General features: G+C 40.9%; 1 protein-coding gene across 2 annotated transcripts; it reads left to right on the top strand.

The window, feature by feature from the left end:
• Positions 1 to 33: 33 nt before the first annotated feature.
• Positions 34 to 16,010, top strand: NDUFS1 (NADH:ubiquinone oxidoreductase core subunit S1). Of its 2 annotated transcripts, none has more exons than XM_030453870.1 (19): positions 34 to 227; positions 1,249 to 1,316; positions 1,589 to 1,680; positions 4,227 to 4,334; positions 5,705 to 5,781; positions 5,875 to 5,956; positions 6,064 to 6,194; positions 6,824 to 7,009; positions 7,491 to 7,625; positions 8,088 to 8,202; positions 9,168 to 9,313; positions 9,925 to 10,053; positions 11,267 to 11,396; positions 11,880 to 12,040; positions 13,275 to 13,429; positions 13,986 to 14,161; positions 14,907 to 15,041; positions 15,276 to 15,348; positions 15,669 to 16,010. In XM_030453870.1, the coding sequence occupies exons 2-19, from the start codon at positions 1,253 to 1,255 to the stop codon at positions 15,758 to 15,760; spliced, it is 2,187 nt and encodes a 728-aa protein (XP_030309730.1). In that variant the 5' UTR covers positions 34 to 227; positions 1,249 to 1,252; the 3' UTR covers positions 15,761 to 16,010. The 2 variants fall into 2 exon arrangements, with proteins under 2 accessions (XP_030309730.1, XP_030309729.1); XM_030453869.1 differs by having other exon boundaries at positions 70 to 536.
• Positions 16,011 to 21,327: the final 5,317 nt, after the last annotated feature.

The raw sequence follows: 21,327 nt of genomic DNA on the forward strand, positions 1-21,327 counted from the left end.
AAGAATGCGCTGCGAAGTAGTCCCTAACGGGCTGGCTGCTGCAGCGCAGACCGTGCTGCGGGCGGGGCATCAGGGGTCCGGGGAAGAGCGGAGGTGAAGTTAGCGATAAAGCTGAGGAATCTCTTCAGCGTTTGGAGGGAACTGTAACGTTCCCTGTGCTGCCTCCCCGCCCCTTCCCCTCCGCGGGCACCAGCGGAAGTTGCCGGCGTTGGACGAAGAAAGCAACGGTAAAGGACGGGAATTGCTGTGGGTGACGTATCGGACGGTGGCCGAGAGGGTGCCGGCGGGCTGGCGGAAATTGCCGATATCAGCCGATAAGCTGAGAGAAACCCCCGAAGCGGCGTTCCGGAGATTGCCGAACATTCCCGCAGACAGCGGCATTGGTCGCTGGGGCTGCGCGCTCCGAAGATTCCCGAAGGAGGCTCCGGGGAAAGGCGGAAAGCGCCGAGGCCGCCGCCACCGGAGGCCGCGGCGGGGGTCAGCCCGTGCATTAGCTGAGGAAGGTCGTGGCGCAGCTGCTGCCCGCCCCGCGCCAGGTATCGGCGGACACCGCGTCAGAGACGGTGGCGGCAGCGGCTCCGTGACGGGCGCCGTCTTCTCGTCGCCGCTCCCGATGCCCTTGACAGGCTCGGCGGCGGGCTGGGGGCTGCCCCAGCGGCGCCTCCAAGGTGACCCCGGTGCCGGGCGGCACCGCCGCGGGCTGTGCCCTCCTTCCGGAGCCTGACAGGCCCGCCTGGGAGCCCCGCGGGCAGGCAAGGAGAAGCCGGAGCGGAGATCGAGCTGCGCCGTCCGGCAGGGCCCTGGCGAGGGCCCTGTGAGAGCTGGGCTCGGGGGAAGCTTCTCCTCGGTGCAGGCGGAGACCCTGCGGGGTTCCGGGCCGGAGCCGCCTCTGTGGAGGGCGGGGAAGCTTCGTGTGTGTGTGTGTGAAGCACGGAGCTGTTCGCTGTGAAGCTGCCGGCTGCTCTTCCTTTGTCCCTGTTGCTGGCAGTTCTTTCAGAGTTACCTGCTAAAGCTCGGCTACCAGCTGTAGTTCCTCATCCTTAGTCACTGTTTTTTATTCTGAAGTGACGCGTATGGGTATGAAGTATAGAGAACCGCGGCTTGCAGCTTAAGAAAGTAATCTTACTATAACTCTGCGCACACACACTTTTTTGCTACCGATACAGGAATATTTACTTGACCTCTAAAGCCCGTCAGCAAACATCTGAACGCGTAAAAGCTCAAGTGCTGTTTTCTCTCTTCCCAAAGCAAGATGCTTCGGCTCCGTGCAGCCCGCAGGACCTTGGCTGGCATTGCCCAGTCCTCCAGGGTGTGTGGTAAGTGTCTCTAGTTCATGCGGATGTGTATGATGATAAAATTCATGTATGTGTGACTGCCTTGTAATCGACTTTGAGCGGAAATTATTCTATGATTTTGTGAATTATTGAAGGACACATTTACGAACTTCCGTTGCAGCTCTGTGTGGTGCTGCTTCTATAATTAGGATTTTTTCAGTACTGTATTTATAGTAAGAGAAGGTTGGTGGGTTCTGACAGTTCGCATCTCGCAGTAACAAAGCTTTTGGGTTTTCTTTTTCTTTGCCTCTCAGGGCGTACAACTGCAACAGCAGCCGGAAACCAAATAGAGGTGTTTGTGGATGGTCATCCTGTCTTGGTAAACCCAGGAACCACAGTACTTCAGGTGTGAGCAGTGGCATGTCCCCATCTCGCTTCTTGGCAGTGTGTTCTACTCTGTATACCAAAAAAACCCCCAAACCACCAAGCAAAAAAAACCAAACAAGCCTTTACATTGTATCTTGCAGTTCTTTAGGGGTGTGTTCACTGCCTGTGATGCCATTTCGATCTCTACAACTCCCTGAAAGGAGGTTGTAGCCGGGTGGGGGTTGGTCTCTTTTCCCAGACGACTTTCAACAAGACAAGAGGGCATGGTCTCAAGTTGTGCCAGGGGAGGTTTAGGTTGGATATTAGAAAGAATTTCTTTCTGGAGAGGGTGATCAGACATTGGAATGGGCTGCCCAGGGAAGTAGTGGATTCTCCATCCCTGGAGATATTTCAAAAGAGACTGGATGTGGCACTCAGTGCCATGGTCTGGTAACTGCAGTGGTAGTGGATCAAGGGTTGGACTTGATGATCTCTGAGGTCCCTCCCAACCCAGCCAATTCTATGATTCCATGATTTCATGTGGCAGAAATCCTTTGGGGAATTTGGTGTCTGAAAAAGAAGCATGCGCTGATTACTTGAAAGAAGATGCATGCAGCATGAACCTCAGCTGCAGAAAGTTATGTAATGCAGCATCAGGCTTTGACAAATTTTGATTGAAATTCTTACTCAAGACTCCATGTGACCTGATAGCCATTCAGATCCTGTTAGTTTTGTATGTTATTCAAGTTGTGTCTTGGCTACATGAGTGTTTGCATCCTTTTGGTTATTAGCTATTAAGATGCAAAATGCTGATCCTTTGCTGCTTTTAATCTTCTTGATGTGGAAACAAATGGAACCTGGATCTTCCAGCATTGTTGCTTTTCAGGCCGATTTCAAAATTTCAAGTAGATCTTTTTCCCATTTAGTGTTTCTGAAGAAGCCATTAAGTGGGGAAGTGATACGATGAGTGGAACATTAAAGTGTAAAGCACTTATTTCACAATACATCCTTTGTTCTTTGAGAACAACTTACTGATTTATTGAGGCATTAGAATGACCCCAGCAGGAGTGTGGTGTAAAACTGTATTAAATGCTATTAAATGCTATTTTGTTAGCTTTTTAGTTTTGCCTACATGGGATATTTTTTGGTAGAAACCATCAGAAAAATCAGATTCTGTTAGTTCTTTTTTATTGAATTCAGTGGTATTTCACCTGGCAGACATAACTAGCACTATATAGCATAGGTACCATCAGCAGTGGGGATTGTCTGCAGGAGAGGCTGTCTGTATCTGTTCTCTGATAATGTCTTATCTCTGTCCTCCTGTCTCTTTAGACATAGCATGGAACAATGTTTCTTGTGTGTTTGGGGTTCTATAGAAGTAGAAGATTGACTCTGCTCCAGTACCTTTGTAGAGAGTATCCATGTTATTGAATTGCCAGAAATCATTATGCTTATTGTTGTTTCCTTTAAATGTTTTAAATTTTCCTTTTATGCATTTTTCTTTAAATAGTGCATGTCTTCTTTAAAAAGTTATTTGTATTGCTGGTGTCATATATATTAGAGATAATTCTCTCTGTTCTTGGAGGAAAGAAGGAAAGAGAGATCAGCTCTCACTTAGAATCATAGAATCATAGAATTGGCTGGGTTGGAAGGGACCTCAGAGATCATTGAGTCCAACCCTTGAACCACCATTGTGGTTGCTAGACCATGGCACTGAGTGCCACATCCAGTCTCTTCATAAAAATCTCCAGGGATGGAGAATCCACTACTTCCCTGGGCAGCTCATTCCAATGCCTGATCACTCTCTCTGTAAAGAAATTCTTTCTAATATCCAACCTAAACTTCCCCTGGCACAACTTAAGACTGTGCCCTCTTGTCTTGTTGAAAGTCGTTTGGCAAAAGAGCCCAACCCCCACCTGGCTACACCCTCCTTTCAAGGAGCTGTAGAGAGTGATGAGGTCTCCCCTGAGCCTCCTCTTCTCCAGGCTGAACAGCCCCAGCTCCCTCAGCCTCTCCTCATAGGATCTGTGCTCGAGTCCCTTCACCAGCCCAGTTGCCCTCCTTTGGACCTGCTCCAGCACCTCAATCTCCTTCCTGAACTGGGGGGCCCAGAACTGGACACAGTACTCGAGGTGTGGCCTCACCAGCACTGAGTACAGGGGCAGAATCACTTCCCTGGACCTGCTGGCCACGCTGTTCCTGATCCAGGCCAGGATGCCATTGGCCTTCTTGGCCACCTGGGCACACTGCTGGCTCATGTTCAGCTTCCTGTCAATCCAGACTCCCAGGTCCCTTTCTGCCTGGCTGCTCTCAGCCACTCTGTGCCCAGCCTGGAGCTCCCCATGGGGTTGTTGTGGCCAAAGTGCAGGGAAGTTCCTCAGCCAGTTAAAATTTTGGAAAAATATATTTGTAATATTTCTGCTTTATCACATTTTTAAAATTTCTGGTCAGTTCTCAGTATGAAGGGTCGAATGCACTATATTCCTCACTACTAACACTGTTATCCTTTGAAAAACTTAGTTCTATTTTATGAGGTGAAATTGCAAGGCCTAACTAAAAGTTATTTTTCTTTCTTATTCTTTATAGGCCTGTGAAAAGGCTGGCATTCAGATACCCAGGTTTTGTTATCACGATCGTCTCTCTGTTGCTGGAAATTGCAGGATGTGCCTTGTGGAAATAGAGAAAGCTCCAAAGGTATTTTATGAGTTTCATAGGAATGGCAATTTTCTGCTGTGCTTAGGGACTGATTTAAATCTTGTCAATAATTGTTTGTGCAGTCATTAGCACACAAATTGTCATTCAGGTGCTTGAAGCAGTTTTTTCCCTTCTTGCTGCTGGCCCGCAGTGATTGTCTATGGATCAAACTCAGTTCTCAAGTTTTTGTAGATTATCTTGCTCCTGGACACGAGCATTTGGTAACTGCATTTTCAGCCATAGTTTTATGTAATTCAGGCTTTAGCCACTTATTTTCAGCTGATCTTACACAGTAAACTTCAGATTCTGTACTGTAGTGGGAGGAGCCTTTCTTGCTCCTGAGGCTTGACGAGCTGCTGACCTCTCCATTGCCTCGCACCAGAGTGAGCTCTACTCTGTGGGTGTGTGTCCCACCTTTATTGGCCCCCTGGTCTTGCTCATGCCCAATAGGGGCCTGTCCTGATCAGGCACAGGTGGACTCACACCCACTCTTTGGCAACTCGAGGCACCTGGTTTATCTTGTTTCTCTACACTGTACAAATTCAGCTGCAGGATTCATGTCTGCAGGTTTTTATAGATAAGTAGAGATGGCAGCTACTTATTAGTTCGTAGTTTAATGCATTATGTACCAGTGATGTCTACTGGAAAATAGTAGTTGGCTTCAGGATTGAACCCTGTCTTCAGTGGTAGTAAGAAATCTATGCAGATAGTTGAGGTGTTTTTTTAAAGTTCAGTCATGGATTACACGTTTATATTCACATATAAAACTGCAGCTCACTGCACCTTGAATTCCATAGTTTGAGCTTTGCATCTCTGGAAATGTTGGGTTGTCACTAAAGATGGAAGTCATCATGGTCTGATGTGACTGAAAGAAAAGTAGGATGCATTCATTTTCTGAGCAGGAGTTTTTTGATAATCTTGCAGTAATATTGTGAACATTTTTATTCCAATACTCTGTGTCTAGGCTTTGTCCAAATAAATGTCTTGGAAGTGATGCATACTCTGAACTTCAGTTCTAGAGGTTTTCCAGGTCTCTGATGAATCTTCCATTTGCATTACATCTATCACAAGTGACTTTCTTCTTGCTGTGACTACTTGAGTTGGAACCCAGAAGTGTAAAATTTCAACTCTAAGTTATGATTTATTTATTTTTAACCTTTTTATAAATATGATTATTAATAAATGTGGTTTCTAGTGACTTTAGTGGTTAGAGTTTCTTTTTTTTTCTTTGCAGATACCTTCTTATTTCTACATGTTAAATTAATAGTGGATGTCTGTGTAAGAATTTGGGAGGAGAGAGAGGTTGGGGTTTGTGCCCATATTGATAAGAAATGCGTTGTGTTCACACTTGTTTTTTATGGTGTTTGCAGCCAGTTGCTGCTTGTGCTATGCCAGTTATGAAGGGCTGGAATATACTGACAAACTCTGAGAAGTCCAGGAAGGCAAGGTACCTTTCTTTTAGTCTTTTATGGCTGATTAGTTGTACTGTCTGCTAAGTAATGTGAAGCTGACATTAACTTTTAATTCCTGAACCCAACAGAGAGGGTGTAATGGAATTTCTGCTGGCAAATCACCCACTGGACTGTCCTATCTGTGATCAGGGTGGAGAATGTGATCTACAGGTACAATGTCCAATTAAATTGTGTTGGCTTACGTGTTAATACACATCTTAGGTGAAACTGTGCTTTCCAGTATCCTGAATGAGTCTGTTTTCTGTTGTCTGTTCTAGGATCAATCAATGATGTTTGGGAGTGATAGGAGTAGATTTAGAGAGGGCAAACGTGCTGTGGAGGACAAGAACATTGGCCCATTAGTCAAAACAGTCATGACTCGGTGTATTCAGTGCACACGATGCATCAGGTAATGCCCTTTATTCTTCACTGTAGGCAGCCATATTTATACCAGTTTGCTCCTTTTGAAAGAAACACCATGGGGCAGTCAGTTTTTTATTTCTTTTCTGACTGTACTTAAGAATTTTATTTCTGGTGGGGACTGGTTTTCCAGAGCTCCCAGACAGCTGTCATGCAGGAAGTAGAGAGAGATGGCCAAAACATGGAAGTGAAATCAGAACTCTGCAGGGCAGAACTGGTCCACTGGTGTTAGTGCCAGAATAGATTTTAAAACAATAAGTGACTCCCTTAGCTGCAGTTACAAGATCTATTTATGCTTGACTGCCTGTGGTATATATATTTATTCTCTTCTGTAGTCCTGAAATTCAGTAGCAGACTTGACCCAGGTGGAAAAAAATACAACATACCCACCTAGTTTAGCTCCACATGGCTTGTGTAGGCCCATCTGAGTGATATCCTGTAGATGCATAGTCCTGCATTTGATGGCACAGCCAATGCATGCAAACAATTGTTTGCTTCTTTCAGGTGAATGGACTCAGGCTAATGTTTTATCTTAAGAAAATGCAATAAGGGTTGAAAATTGTGCTATGTTGCTGTCATACACTCAGATTTGGTTTTTGTTCTTTTTGCATACACCAGGTTTGCTAGTGAGGTTGCAGGGGTAGATGACTTAGGAACAACTGGAAGAGGAAATGATATGCAAGTTGGTACTTATGTTGAAAAAATGTTCATGTCTGAGTTATCAGGAAATATTATTGACATCTGCCCAGTTGGTGCTCTGACCTCCAAGCCATATGCCTTCACTGCACGCCCATGGGAGACAAGGTTTGTGTCTTAACTCATACTGAAGATACAGCTTTCTTTCTTCCTGTCATACACTTTCACTCAGAATATGTCCATCTATGATATCAAGTGTTTTCTCTGTTTTTTTTTCCTCTGTGTTTCTGTTGTAGACTTTTCTACAGACTGAGTCCAACACAAATTCTCTTATTTACTCACAGCTCAGTCAAGAAAAGGAAGAATTTTAGAGTTTGTAGACTGTTTCCCCCTTACTTTTACCCTAAAATGATTTGTACTTGTAGATTGTGCTGATTGCTCAGTTAAAAAAAAGTGTATAAAGGAAAGTTCAAATTAATTAACTCAGTAATTGTTGAGGATATTATTTGGAATACCTCATGAAACTAAGTTTTTATATGTGTATCTCAAGAAAATACAACAGCAATTTTTGTTTTGTTTTCATGGAAACAGCAGCTGTTGCTGCTTGTACCTAGAACATGGCAAATGGTTTATTTGTTCTTCTGAACAGGAAGGTAGAGTCAGTTGATGTTCTTGATGCAGTTGGAAGCAACATTGTAGTGAGCACAAGAACTGGAGAAGTGATGAGAATTTTGCCAAGGCTGCATGAAGATATCAATGAGGAATGGATATCGGACAAAACCAGGTATGTGGGAGGTTTTGGAACCCATGTCCATGTTTATTTACATGTTAAAAGCACACTTTGCAGAACCAGAAATGTGGACAGTGCCACTGACTTCTGCATCCCACTGTTAGTATTGTAAAGCTGTAGTGAAGAATAATTGGTAATACTATAATTGAAGATTATAATACTTAATTGAAGATACTGAATACTATATAATTGAAGATTTTTAATACTATAATTGAAGATACTGAATTTTCCAACGTTTCAATTTTTGTAGCTTTTTTTCTCAGTAAATTTTAATTGCATCACAGGTGGTTTTTTTGCTTGTTTTTGAGAAGAAGAACAAAACTTCTATGGAATGTACATATTGTGCTTCTCTTTCTAATCATTACAAGCTGTTAGAAAATTCAGTCTTAGAAAGCACTTAGTATACACAATTATCTTTGTTTTTGCTCTTCAGTAATATTAGTGTTGCTCACTTAGGTTTGCCTATGATGGCCTGAAACGTCAGAGACTTACTCAGCCAATGATAAAAAATGAAAAAGGACTCTTTGTTCATGCCTCATGGGAGGATGTATTAGCTCGTGTTGCTGGTGTGGTAAGAACAATTTTCAACATATGTAGTGTGAAATTAATTTCTAAAGCTGGACATAGTGCAATGATCAATATTTAAACAGTTATATAAAAAAAAATTCAAGTTTGAGGTGAGCATTTGGCTTCTAATCCATTCTAATTGTACTTAAATTTCCTCTTTTGAGTATTATTTCCTGTTTCATGGATTAGACCATCTGAAGAATTTACCATAATTTCATTTGGGATATTTGGAAAGAAATTACTCTTATTGAAACAGGAAACTAAATTGTTCCTTCAGAAATTTAGGAGGAAGCAACTTTCCAGAATTAATCTGATCTATCCAAAGACTTTTAAAAATTTCTTTTAGACTGTGCTATTCCCACTTTTGCCATCAAAGCCATTAATTCTGTATTATTGATACCTGAATTGTGCTTGCCTCAGTGCTACTCTGTGTGGTGATTGATTCTACTGCTGAAATTAAATGCTCCATAACTGCTCTGGATTTTGATTAAAAAATTTATGTGGGATGAAGTAGCATTTAATAACTATATAATAGGGCTTTCCTCAAGGATGCCTGTTCCCACTGTGTGATAGCAACATTTGTTACTGAAAACTGTTGCTTCTGAGCTCCTGTTATGGAACTTTCTGTGGTGTGTGTATTGTAGCTTCATTAAAATTAAAGCATTCACCAGTCTTCCTCTCCTTACCACACCAAATGAGAATTAGGAACATCTGAGCAGTAACTCCAGACTCCAGCTGGAGAGACCTGCACAGCACACAGGGAGCTCTTCTTTGCTTATCATGAGTTCTGAAGGAGCTGGAGTTGCTGCTTTGCTGGGGTCAAACACTGCTGGTCAGTTTTTGCTACTCCAGGTCAGCAGCTGCACTGCTGGCTTTGGCTTGTCCTCGGGTAACAAACATTTACTTGGGCCAAGTGGGAAATTATTTGGTGGTATTTTTTGCTGATGTTTGTACTTTCTCTCTTTCCAGCTACATGCTGTCAAAGGTAATGAAGTAGCAGCAATCGTGGGAGGCCTGGTGGATGCAGAAGCACTAATTGCTCTGAAAGACTTACTGAATAGAGTAAATTGTGATGTGCTCTGCACTGAAGAGGTCTTCCCTACTGATGGAGCTGGGTAAGAGTTCAAGCAAAGTTTGTCTGTAATTAATATGTTAATAAACTTTCCAGTCTGCAGAACCTCTTCTGGTAAGATTTTTGAAGTGACCAAGGATAACAGTTGCTGATCTGTTAGCAGGTTTTGTTTGAAATTACAGCATCAATTTTGTAGAGAGTATTTATGAATTCTGAGTTGATAAATAATCTGCTGCAGGAAGGGTTGCACACTTTCCTGTGTGTTGAGGCTGCTGCAGTTCAACAGTAGGCTACTGACAGCCAGTTAGTCTGTTATAAGCTGGATAATTTAGCCTGGTTTTATTTGTCTTGTGAAAACTACAGTACAATTATAACCTTGTAAACTGTCTAATACCACATCAAGTTAGTGAAGGGTGACAATAACTGTAAGTGTAGGGAATATCCACGTTGTAATTCCATAAATGGTTTGCTGTCTCTGATACTCTTGAAAGACAGGTCTTTTGTTTTATTTGGGTTGGCAGTTCAGATTGAGAAATCTTTCTCCACCTGAGATTAAAAAATACTTTGAACATCTAAAATCTTTACCATATTTTCATTCCTCCCCTTAACTGACTTCTCATCCTCTTTTTTTTTTCTTGCATCTTTTTGTTATAGCACAGACCTACGCTCTAACTACCTGCTTAATAGCAAGATTGTTGGAGTGGAGGATGCAGATGTCCTGCTCCTGGTTGGCACTAATCCACGCTTTGAGGCACCACTTTTTAATGCCAGAATTAGAAAGAGGTTTGTATTCTTTGATGGTGAGTAAGCATGCAAATCCCTCTGGAACTGATAAAATGCTCAGGTGGAGCCTCAGGCAGTAAGTTGAAAGCATTCATCCAGGCAGACTCCCTGGATTTAGTTCACCTTTTAGTAAAGGGAATGCTGATCCATGTGTAGAAAAAGGAGAGGTGTCTTCTCTCTGTAGTGAATAGCTGTCTTTTGTTTATATTCTCTTTGACATTTTGCCTAACTTCATGCATTTTACATAAACATAGACACTTATTCCTTTGTTACATTACACGGACCTCAGATTTTTTCTTACAAAATTTTGTTAAAAAATATTCCTTGAAGAATTACTTTCAGCATTGCTTTACAGCTTTTTATATTCTTGTGACAAGATTTGCTGATTTTAGAAGCAGTCATTCAAGTTTAACATTCTCTTTGGCAAGTAATGGGACTTTCTGATACTTTTGAACATAGGTTATACAACTTTAACAAGATATGTCAGCAGGAGACAAATGAGGTTTATAAAAGCCCTGTCCTTCCTAATGCTGGGATCTTCCAAAATACATTAAGCAGTAGTGGCCTTAAAATTTTAAGAGGAAGAAATCAAATTATATATTTTTGTGTCTGTACTGTGAGAAGCTGCAAAAAAGAAAAAAATTCTAAACAACCAAGTTCTTCTGTTTATCTAAGAAATACGTAAATTTCTAAAACCATCAACACTGCCAAATTCAGAATTCTTTCCTCCTACAAATTACTTTAACTTCAATTCTGACATAACTATGAGTTAGTCAAGCTAAATAACCTTAATAGTAGCTGTAGGTGTGGGTTTTAAAATTTTTGTTTGGTTTTCGCTAGCACTGGAGAAGTTGGTTTAAAGTTTTGTGGTCTTTTTTTTTTTTTTTTTTTTTTACACTGAATAGGCAAGAGTTTGAGGGGAGGAGGGAAATTAGTTTGAACACTAAGGTGTTTTGCTGCACTGCCCCCAGAATATACAGAGACATAGTCCTTCTAGGAAAATCTTAAGCTAAAAAAAAAAACCAACTATAAAATAAAAAAGCTATAAAATCTTAAGTGTAACAGTCAGAGTAATGCTAAGCTGCATGCTACCAAAACAATGAATATAATCTAAATTCCTTTGAAAGAATTTGCATCCTATGTCAAGTTACTGCTAAAATTATAAGTGGTTTTGAGCAAAACTCTTTGATTTTTATGTTTTCTGTATTTTCAGCTGGCTTCACAATGACTTACAAGTGGCCCTTGTTGGCTCTCCTGTGAATTTGACCTACACGTATGATCATCTGGGAGAGTCCCCACAGATACTCCAGGACATTGCTTCTGGAAAACATGCCTTCTGCAAGGTATGCACATCTTAAGAGTGTGACTGTGAAGTTTCAGATGTACTGAAGAATAATCTGAATTCCTCACAGAGAGAGATCTGAAGAGAAGTACCATGGTCCATATGGAGCTGTTTGCTTTTAATCAAACAAAGGGATGAGGCAATGATTTGTGTGCACCAGGTATTTGTGAACTGTTTAATATATTCAGGTGTGTAAAATTTTGCAGTGTAGGAAAAGTCCTGGAATATTTATTGGTGTAGACCGGGCTGTTTCAGCTGCTGATGTTGCCACTTAAATGTCTGATTATCAATAGCATAGTTTTATATTAACAGGGTAGTTTACTGCTTACAGCAGTTTCTCTTGGATTCATCTCTAAATGAGCATTTCAGAACTGTAGCTTGGCATGGAAGATTTGTGTAGAAATCATGGGATTTCTTATGCTTTCTGCACCAAGAATTGTCTTCAGAGCCTTGGAATGAATTTCTTGATTCTTTGCTTGCACAGATCCTCGACCAGGCTAAGAAGCCAATGGTGGTGGTGGGTAGTGCAGCACTGCAGCGTGCTGATGGAGGAGCTATTCATGCTGCTGTTTCCACCATTGCACAAAATGCCAGGACGAAGAGTGGTGTTGATTCTGATTGGAAAGTCTTGAACATCCTCCACAGGTTTGCTTTAAAGCTTTTTTGGGAATCATAGGCTGAGCCTATGGAAGTTACCATATGTGTGCAGATTTCTTTCTGTACACACAAGCAGCTTGTCAAGTTAGAATCTGTAGGCAGTATGAAAAAACAAGTACAAACTAGCACATAGTTTTTAATAGAAATGGGTTCCTTGACCAGACAAAATCCCACTGCTGCCACCAAAGGCCCACTTACACCCTTTTGGGTCTTTGAAAGTCTATACCAAGGATGCACGGAACATCTGGGACAGTCACTATATGCTGGGTCTCCCAGTCATTTCTGGTCAGGCTCATTTCAGCTTCCACTGTAGTCAGTTCTTGAGACCCTCCTGTGACTCCAGAGATGGTAACAGAGTCTGCTCCTTTGTGATTTGATGGTAGCAAAGTGCACTGTGCTACCAGGGCTCTGTATCTCTGTGGTTCTGTTGTGCCAGGCCACTGAATCCACACTGTCCAGTAAACTCATTTATCCCTCTGCTCCACCTTGTTGGAGGCAGAGCCCCTCTACTGCTGAGTGCAGCACCCACACTGAACAGAAGGGTTTGTGTGGCAAACTGGACTCTCACTGTTACTTCCTTGACTCACAGTTGGATTGGAGACCCATCTGCTGGGGGCAGCAATGGGTGGTTCTTGGGAGATTGGAGCAATCATCCTTCTGGAAACACTACCAGTGATACTACCTGCAGCTCCTGTACTCTTGCATGCAGGGTAGGGGTGGGTTTACCATCCCATATACTTGATGTTTTCACCAAGGTTACGTAGGGTTGATGACCACAGAGAGAACTCCCTGTCGAGTTCTGCCCACCCTGAGCTGCCCTCCTGGGGAAATGCCCATTTTTAGCAGCTGATCCATGAACCCATTGAGGAGAACAACAAGTGTTACTCTCACAAAGTGAACTTTGATGTCCCAGATGACAAGTGAGGGACCTGCCACTAGGCCTTGACCTGGAATGTCTGCCTTTATTTTGTTGTCTTTTCTTAAATAGGCGAGATGGCTGTGGAAACTTCAAATGGCATCAGTTTGTCAAAATGCAAAACCAACCTGATACTCTGTCAAATACTGTCAGAATTTATGTTTCATTTTTTTCCTGCTACTGTTAGAGACCTCTTTTGTCCCTCTTAATATTTTAGTAAAAAAAAAAAAAAAGTTAGGTCAGTTCCAATGGGAGAATGGGAATTCTGAAATAACTTGAAAGTCATAATGTGTTTTTTTCCTACAGGGTTGCAAGCCAAGTAGCTGCTTTGGATCTTGGTTTCAAACCAGGAGTGGAGGCTATTAGGAAAAATCCTCCCAAAGTATTGTATCTTTTGGGAGCAGATGAGGGTTGTATAACACGTCAGGATTTGCCACCGGACTGTTTTATCATCTACCAAGGTAATTAGTATATGTAAATTAAGAAATGTTTCTATCTAATAGCTGAAGTAAACAGTGGCATATTCTTAAAAACATATCTGATCCTTTGAGAAATTCCAGCCTTTTTTTTTGTCAAGAAGTTGAATTTCAACATCTAGCTGAGATATGGGTTACTGCTTTATTTTGGTGAATAATAAAGGAATAAAATCCATTTAGTCTTCTGGAGTGTAGCTTCAAACTGGCAGAAAAAAATTACATTGGTTTCTAGCTGTTCTATCATGCCAAAACAGTTTCACCTTCATTCACTAAGCATCCTTGGATCCTTGCTCCTGGAAAAGAGCACCCCAACCCAAAGCTGAGTGGCTGTAAAGACTGAACTAACACTAACTACTGGTTGTAGTCTGTTCATTCTCCCCAAAGTATAAGGCAAGCAAGACCTCAGAGCAATATTTATGCTTTATATTTATTACTGGTTAAGCAAACTTTTGAAGCCACTTCTTTCTGTGGACACAAAAATTCTGTAGAGCATTTCTTGTTGTTTTGACTTACATACCGTTTCCTCTTTCCGTATATTTAGGACATCATGGGGATGTGGGAGCTCCCATGGCTGATGTTATTCTCCCTGGAGCAGCATACACAGAGAAGACAGCCACATATGTGAATACTGAGGGCAGGGCCCAGCAGACAAGAGTAGCAGTAACACCTCCTGGCATGGCAAGGGAAGACTGGAAAATTATTAGAGCTGTCTCTGAGGTACTGTTGCTGTTATAAATTGCTTCTGTAAAAGTTTAGTGAGAGGTTAAGTTCCTTTTTTATTGAAAAGTGTTTCCAAAAAAAGAGGTGCATTTTCAGGGAAATAGATGACTGTTGTCTAAAGAAGCAATGGTTTGTGTTGAATCCTTTGTTCATCCTGTGAGTCAAATCATACTGTTTCCCTTTTGAGGATAGGACTAATACTACAACTCCTGTATGCTATTGGAATACATAATGTGTGAAGCTTTGTCTGCAGATTCTGCTGATCCTCATGAAGTGTTTTAGAGGAAACTGGTAGGAGGGTGGTTTCTTGTTTTTTAGAAAGAAAACAGTATGAACTCTACAGACAGGACCTGATGTCATAAGGAAAGGTCATATGCTTCCTGGTCACTGGGAATAAGATGCGTTGATAATTGCATTAAGTTTTGTCACATGTAGAAGTAAGCTGTGGAAAGTACAAGTGATAATCTGTGTGTAAGGAGAGAAGTTGTCTTTTTGTCTTTTTTTTCCCTTTTTATAGCTAACAGGACAGCCTATTTTTTTAACTTGGGGACGTCTTAACTGTAGGCACCAGAAGTCCAACCGAGTGCTGTTACTTTGCTTTAGTTTGTACATTAAACTGCCTGTGTTTTCAGGAGTGTAGATTTTTCCTGATTTTACTCTAGGTGTGTTAATGGGTTTGTAATCTGAAACACCATGTATGAAACCCTTAGACTTCATGGCATTTCTTCCTGTGAATCCTTAGCTGGCTGGTATGACCTTGCCTTATGAGAACCTTGATCAAATACGGAAGCGTTTAGAACAAGTGTCTCCTAATCTGGTCCGATACGATGATGTGGAAGAGGCCAACTACTTCAGCCAGGCAAATGAATTGTCAAAGGTAACCAAGACTGAAGCATCTGGGCATGATTTAGTGCTTTTACATAGCTTGATCCTTTTTAAAGAAATTGGCCTCCTTTTTAAAGAAATGGGCCTCCTTTTTAAAGAAATGGGCCTCCTTCATATGCAGTACTGCAAACATTCTTTGACCCTAACTGCATGCAGTATTCACTAAACAAATGCTTTGTTAATGAATTCCTATCATAAAGCTTTTGTTTTTCCTTTCCTGCCACAGTTAGTAAAGCAACAGCTCCTTGCTGATCCTCTTGTTCCACCTCAGATCACAATAAAAGACTTCTATATGACAGGTATGTGTAGTGTGGTCTTCCCATTCTGAAATCAGCAATACATTTTACTTAGCTTTACATTAAGATTCTTATGAGGCATTTAAAGCTTTCCACTAAGATATGTAGGATTTGAGTCTTTTGAAGAAACAAAATTTTCCAGTAAAATTATTTGGAATTTGCATAAAATACAGACTATTGGACTGTATTTTCAACTAAGCAATTTTTTTAAATCCTCTCTTTATGCAGTTGTGTACTAAGTTTCTTTCATATTGTATCTGTGTATAATTTTGAAAATGAACAGTTACAACACACTGACATCTTTGCCTTTTTTTTTTTTTCAGATTCCATCAGTAGAGCATCTCAGACAATGGCTAAGTGTGTAAAAGCTGTTGTTGAAGGTGCTTCTGCAGTAGAAGAGCCAACCATCTGCTAGAGACTAACTAGACTGTTCCCACCTACACCCAAGTATTTGTTGCAGCTAGCTGCTGTGACTGATTTTTTTTTTTTTCAAAATCTATTTGCTAGGTTGTTACATTTTTCTTCACATTTCCATCAGCTCAGATAGTCCCATAACGTTATAGGACTTGTTGTGTCAGAGAGAACATGCAGCACTCAACTTCCTGTACCCAGAGGCAGAGTACATGACGATTGTGTACAAATAAATTATAATGCCAAACCATTCATTACCTGTGTAATTCATACAGCTTAAGCTGCTTGTAGGAAACAACGTGGTAAGTAACTCAGAGTCAGCATCTCTTGGTTTGCTAGGAACAAAGCTACATGGCAAAAACAGTAGATGGTAATCTTTCAGAGTATCCAGGTATCTTAATTTTAAGCACTGTGAGAGTGAGAACATGCTGTTTTTGTAATGTGCTTTTAGAGCATGTTTTCTGTCTTTTGAGCCAAACACACCTGGTTTATGCCAGTGTTCACACATGCTGCTGCTCTAGATATTTGTACATTTCTCTGTTTTGTTTCAGTTGAGGAACTGCTCATGGAGGAAATAATTTTTATGTGGGGGAAAAAAGTAGTTTTTAAACAGCTTCCTCATATTGAACTAATTGAAAAATTTTGCAAAAAGGTAAAGGCCTTTAACTACATCACATTATGTTACATTTACATTACATTTTCCAACCTGAAAGATTCTATGATCAGTTCAAATACATAAAAGAGGTCAGAATCAGTCTCTGCACTGATTGTTTTCTTGTGAAGTGGGGGAAGGGGTTGTATGTGGTGGGTTTTGGTTTGGTTTATTTTTAAGCTTTAGAATGACTTGAGAACAGTGACTATCATGTTAGCTAACGTATGTTTGGAATAAAGACACCTTCCTCTTCAGCACACTACTAGGGTAATAAGGTTTAGAGTAATCCTAGGAATCATTCAAATATTCCCAGTTTCATAAAGCAAACTTTATGTAAAAAAAAAAGGTGCTAATTTTGCATGAGGCAAAGCTGTGTTTTTTAGTGTAGAATAATACTGTTGCAGAAGACTTAGCTTTATAAAATTTTTTTTTTTTCTTTCCATGCTTGAAATTTTTCAGTAACAACCAAGTGATTTTTAAACATTTGTTTACTTCTGTCCAGGAAAAAAACGCTTCTTGGTTTCCTGGTATACCCCAGTATCCTTACACTAGCTGACCAAGTCCTAAATGTTTGACATAGTTTGACTCTGCCTGTGATCTTCTGGTTACCCACAGGGTCAGTTCTCTTGGTGGTACAACAAAGACAACTATCTGCTTTATTCCAAGACAACACCATGCATGTTGAAGAGACATCTAGAAATACTGCAGTCTGGTTTTAATATGGAAGTTCACAAGATCAGGTAGTGTGTATGTCCATATATGTGACCAGGTACAGTGTAGTGAAATGAGGCAACCAGGTGCCACTAATTGCCAGGGAGTGAGCATGAGCTTGTGTTTCAGGACTCACCTTTTATTGCCCCCCTAATCCTGCTCATGCACAGTGGGGGCCCGCCCTAATGAGGCACAGGTGGGCTTAACACAAGCTCATGGCCACTACCTGGTAATCAGTGGCACCTGGTTGCCTCATTTCACTACAGTACAGCACAAAACCTTTCTGTTGTCCTTGTGTGACATAACTTCTTTAGGAGGAAGAGAGGTTTATGGCAGGGATATAGCAGAAGAACATTGTGTGTGAGAACATATGCAAAAAGCAGGAGAGTTGGCTCTTCTCACAGATGGTATGTTTAAGAGGAATGAGTAGTTGAAATCCTTTATACAGTAAAACTTTTTTTTTATGCTCCTAGGATGAAAGCTGTATTTTTTTTTCCTGAAAATTCATGTTGTACCAGCACATAGGAGTAATTTCAGCTGTGCAGCAAGTCAGTTACCCCTTCTTCAAAATTTATCAAGGTTCAAAACCTTGCCTTGTTTTTTTTCCCCATAAATGTTATTGCATTATTTAATTATGGGAGCTCTGGCACACATTATTTTTGGTTTTTTGAAAGCTCTGCATCCTTCACTTAGTGTGTACAAGAGATCCTTATTTCTACTCAAAAAGTGTCCAGCCCCTATCCTGAAAGGCAAAAAGGAAAAATGCATGTGATTGTTGTCTGTCCTCCCAGTCACCCAGTACAGAACCTCTCAGCCAGCCCTGATAATAGCAACAAGGCTCTCTGCAAATTTGACTGTTGAAAACTACATAGTAAAGAGAAATCTAAATTAGGATTCTTATCAACTGAGTTTACAGTGTAGCCATTATCTCTTTTGTTTGTTCTGACAATTTTCCAGTCTGCAAATGTGGACTTTTGCCAAGTAGCAGTGAGAGGATAGGAAGGGTCTGCAAAGGAATGGAGGTGCTGTAGTCTGGGCAAAGTACTGGAACAGAAGTCTACAGAAACAGGGCTATTAATGCAACTTCCTTACTTCCTTCTGTTTATTAAAAAAAACAAAAAAACAAAAAAACAAAAAAAAAAGAAAAACAAAAGAATTAACAGTTAGTGCTACTGCTTGCTGGTTCTGAAGCTGCAGCCTCAGATTAAAGCATGAGAAGTGCTGGGATGATGGGAGATGAAAATACTCAAAATATTACCTAGATGCTGTGTTGTCTGAAGGGTCAGTTCTGCTGATGCAGCTAATGCATCAAATGCAGTGTTGGTGGGTGCATTTATCCAGAGTCTGTTGGAGGTGGGCAGGGTGTTAATTATACTGTATTTTAAATCTTAAGACCAGAAATGAAGGAGTTTTAATTCTTCTGATGCAGGCCTACTACCACCTGGTGGCCAACTGGCAGAATGTCTCATTGATTGCTTTGCCAATTGAGGTCCAGTAGCCTTCACCTCACTTCTTCCTGTGCACTCCTGCTTCACAGGCAGCACGAAAAAGAACCACTGTATGTCTGGGAGAGAGAGGGATCAGGTTAGTCATTAAATGTCCTCTCAACACTGTGTGAACACAGTTCTTACAGGCCAGAAATGAATGTCAGACATGGCTTAGATTAAACCTTGCCTTTATGTAGTCTTAGCTTCAGCAGAAGGTTGTGAAGAAGGAAGGAAAAGAGTGTAAAAGTTCAAAGTAAAGCCATACTAAACGTAGATTTCTAAGCAAGTTTATGCCAGGTTAACACCAGAAATCAATGAGAAACTAATTGTTGTCTCTGTCAAAATACTGCAGGCAGATTTAAGCATCCAAGCTTAAAGTTATTTTAAAACAAGCAAACAAAGCCCTGTTCAATAGCCACCTTCCTGGAAGCAGCATCATGAGTACATGTACTCTCATGAGTCCAGCCTCATAGTTCAGAGGGGCACTGCTCTCAATCCAGTGCAATTCAGTGAGCTGCTGTAATAAAAAGAATGTGGTTCCTCCCAAAGGAAAAGTCATCCAGCTGAGGTATGTTCCCAGCTAGACTCTGAAACAGCCATTCATAAAAAACAAAACTAGACCATTCATACAAGTAGTTGTAACTGAGTTTTAATGTATTTTGAAACATAACTCAAGCCAGAAAAGGAAGTGTCTGTAGCACTTCCCCAGGAAGTAAATATTTGGGATCAATGCCTCTTTGGGGCTGATAGATGCATGCATGACAGTGGCTGCTATCAGCCTGGCTGGAGGATGTATCTTACTCTTGGGGAATGTGCCGTTGAGGCCAATAGAAAAGCAGCTCAGATTCAGAGAGCTGAAGAAAAATCAGAGCAGCAGCTTGGCACCAGGCTTAATCCAAAGCAAAAAGGTAACAAAACCCTATCTTATCCCTGTCCCCACACACCTCCTCCTTGTGAACACCCCAAACTGGAACATTCTCTCCCAAAACAATACTGTCTTTTACTAATGATTTGTTTTGTTCTCCTTCAAATATGCAATTAGATGAAATCTCCTTCAGAGATGAAAAGTTGAACAAGATGCTGACAGGACATGAACAGCAAAAGTGCTAACAAGCAAACTGATAGAAGGCTTAATACTGTGATAGAAAAAAAAGCCCTAGCAATAAGTAAGTGGGTCATTATGGAGAGCACCTTAAGTTAAGGACTTCACTGACAACTTACGTAAGTTAAGCTTTTTATCAGGAGTACAAGAACACATTCTATGGGGCAAGTTCTCCCAGACTCACCTGAGAAGTTGCTTTGCTCAAGAAACAGTTTTAAAATTCTTATTAAAAAAAACCAAGAAAACCACCAAGCCCCCAACACTCATGTTAATTTTTAAATAGATATTAACAGATATTTTTTATTATTCATAAAGTTTCAAGTGGGCACTGTTAAAGAGTCACAAAGAAAGCTTTCTTCAGAAACACTTAATCATTTGGGGAGGGGGGGCTAATACAAATCATGGTCTTCTTTGTTATGCAGAGTTCTATCCAAAAGACACTTCACAGTAAGGCACTAGCTGATGCTAGGAATGTGTCCCCAAAGCACCTGAGTATCCCCAGCTCCCCACAGCTGAGCACAACAGAGGAACAGCACCGAGTCACAGGTGACATGTATAAAACCTTGGGATTAAAACAGACTGACTCCAGGATCAGCAAAGTCTGCTATGCTCAACACTCCTAACAAGTGTCTGGCTACCTGCAAGCATCCATTCACACTACACTGAGCTGAGAAGCCTACTGAGATTTAGAGGCCCCTCTGTGTAGTAAGACATAATAGCTGCTAGGGACTCTGATGCTAATACTGAATTACAAATATAGTTAATATTTCAAGGAAATAGATTTATTTCTTCTTTTCACTTTTGTACACCTGCATCTGTGTTTGAAATGTATCGGAGATTACAACCATGTATCAAAAAAGAAAAGCAAAAAGCTTCACTATAACAAACTAGACCCTAGACACTAATTAAGCCTCATGCTTTGATGTTACCCCATCTTCAACTATTTTTGAAAAATCTTGTCTTGTGTGCTTTTCATTTCTGAATTATCCATCACAGAATATTCCATGCCTTTGTCTGAAGCATCTTATATTGGCTGCTCTCAGAAACAGCTGATGTGGTCCAGAGCAGGAATTCTCATCTTTTTAATTTGCAGTGATGACCAAGAGCCACTCTAATGTGAAGGTAAATGAATAACTGAACTAATAGCAGAAACAAGGACTGATCATAGAATGTGTAGCTTATTACCTGCTACAGTTACAGTTAATGAAATATCAATAGACAAAAGCAGATAGGAAAAATACCATCGTATATTCTGAATTAACAGTGCACTTCCCAGGCAAATAGGACTGCACAAAAGCATTCTGCTCTTACAGTTTATTCCATTTGTTTGTCCTCTGTTAAAAGAAGTCTCCACAGGTGCCAGACATGTACGCTGGACAACTCTCCCACAATCAGTAGTTTTGCTATTTTGACTTTGCTGAGCTTTAGGAAGCAAAATCCCCAACAAAATTCTCATTGCTCCAAGAAGCTTTAGTGTAGACCTTGAGACTCAAGAAAACAAGGCCAGTCATCTGTATTTTGTGTTGCTTTGCTAGAACTTAGGGCTTTAAATGAGGTAAAGCAAAGTTACTCCGTTCTACATGTTTTATCCTATACTTTCTGCTGTGTTGTCACATAGG

Source organism: Calypte anna, chromosome 7, assembly GCF_003957555.1.
Source record: "Calypte anna isolate BGI_N300 chromosome 7, bCalAnn1_v1.p, whole genome shotgun sequence".
In the NCBI taxonomy this organism is placed as follows: domain Eukaryota; kingdom Metazoa; phylum Chordata; class Aves; order Apodiformes; family Trochilidae; genus Calypte; species Calypte anna.

Coding starts and splice junctions, on each gene's coding strand:
- NDUFS1 (XM_030453870.1), top strand. CDS start 1,253: ATGCTTCGGCTCCGTGCAGCCCGCAGGACCTTGGCTGGCATTGCCCAG. Junction 5,782..5,874: donor GAGAAGTCCAGGAAGGCAAG/GTACCTTTCTTT, acceptor TGAACCCAACAG/AGAGGGTGTAATGGAATTTC. Junction 6,195..6,823: donor CAGTGCACACGATGCATCAG/GTAATGCCCTTT, acceptor TGCATACACCAG/GTTTGCTAGTGAGGTTGCAG.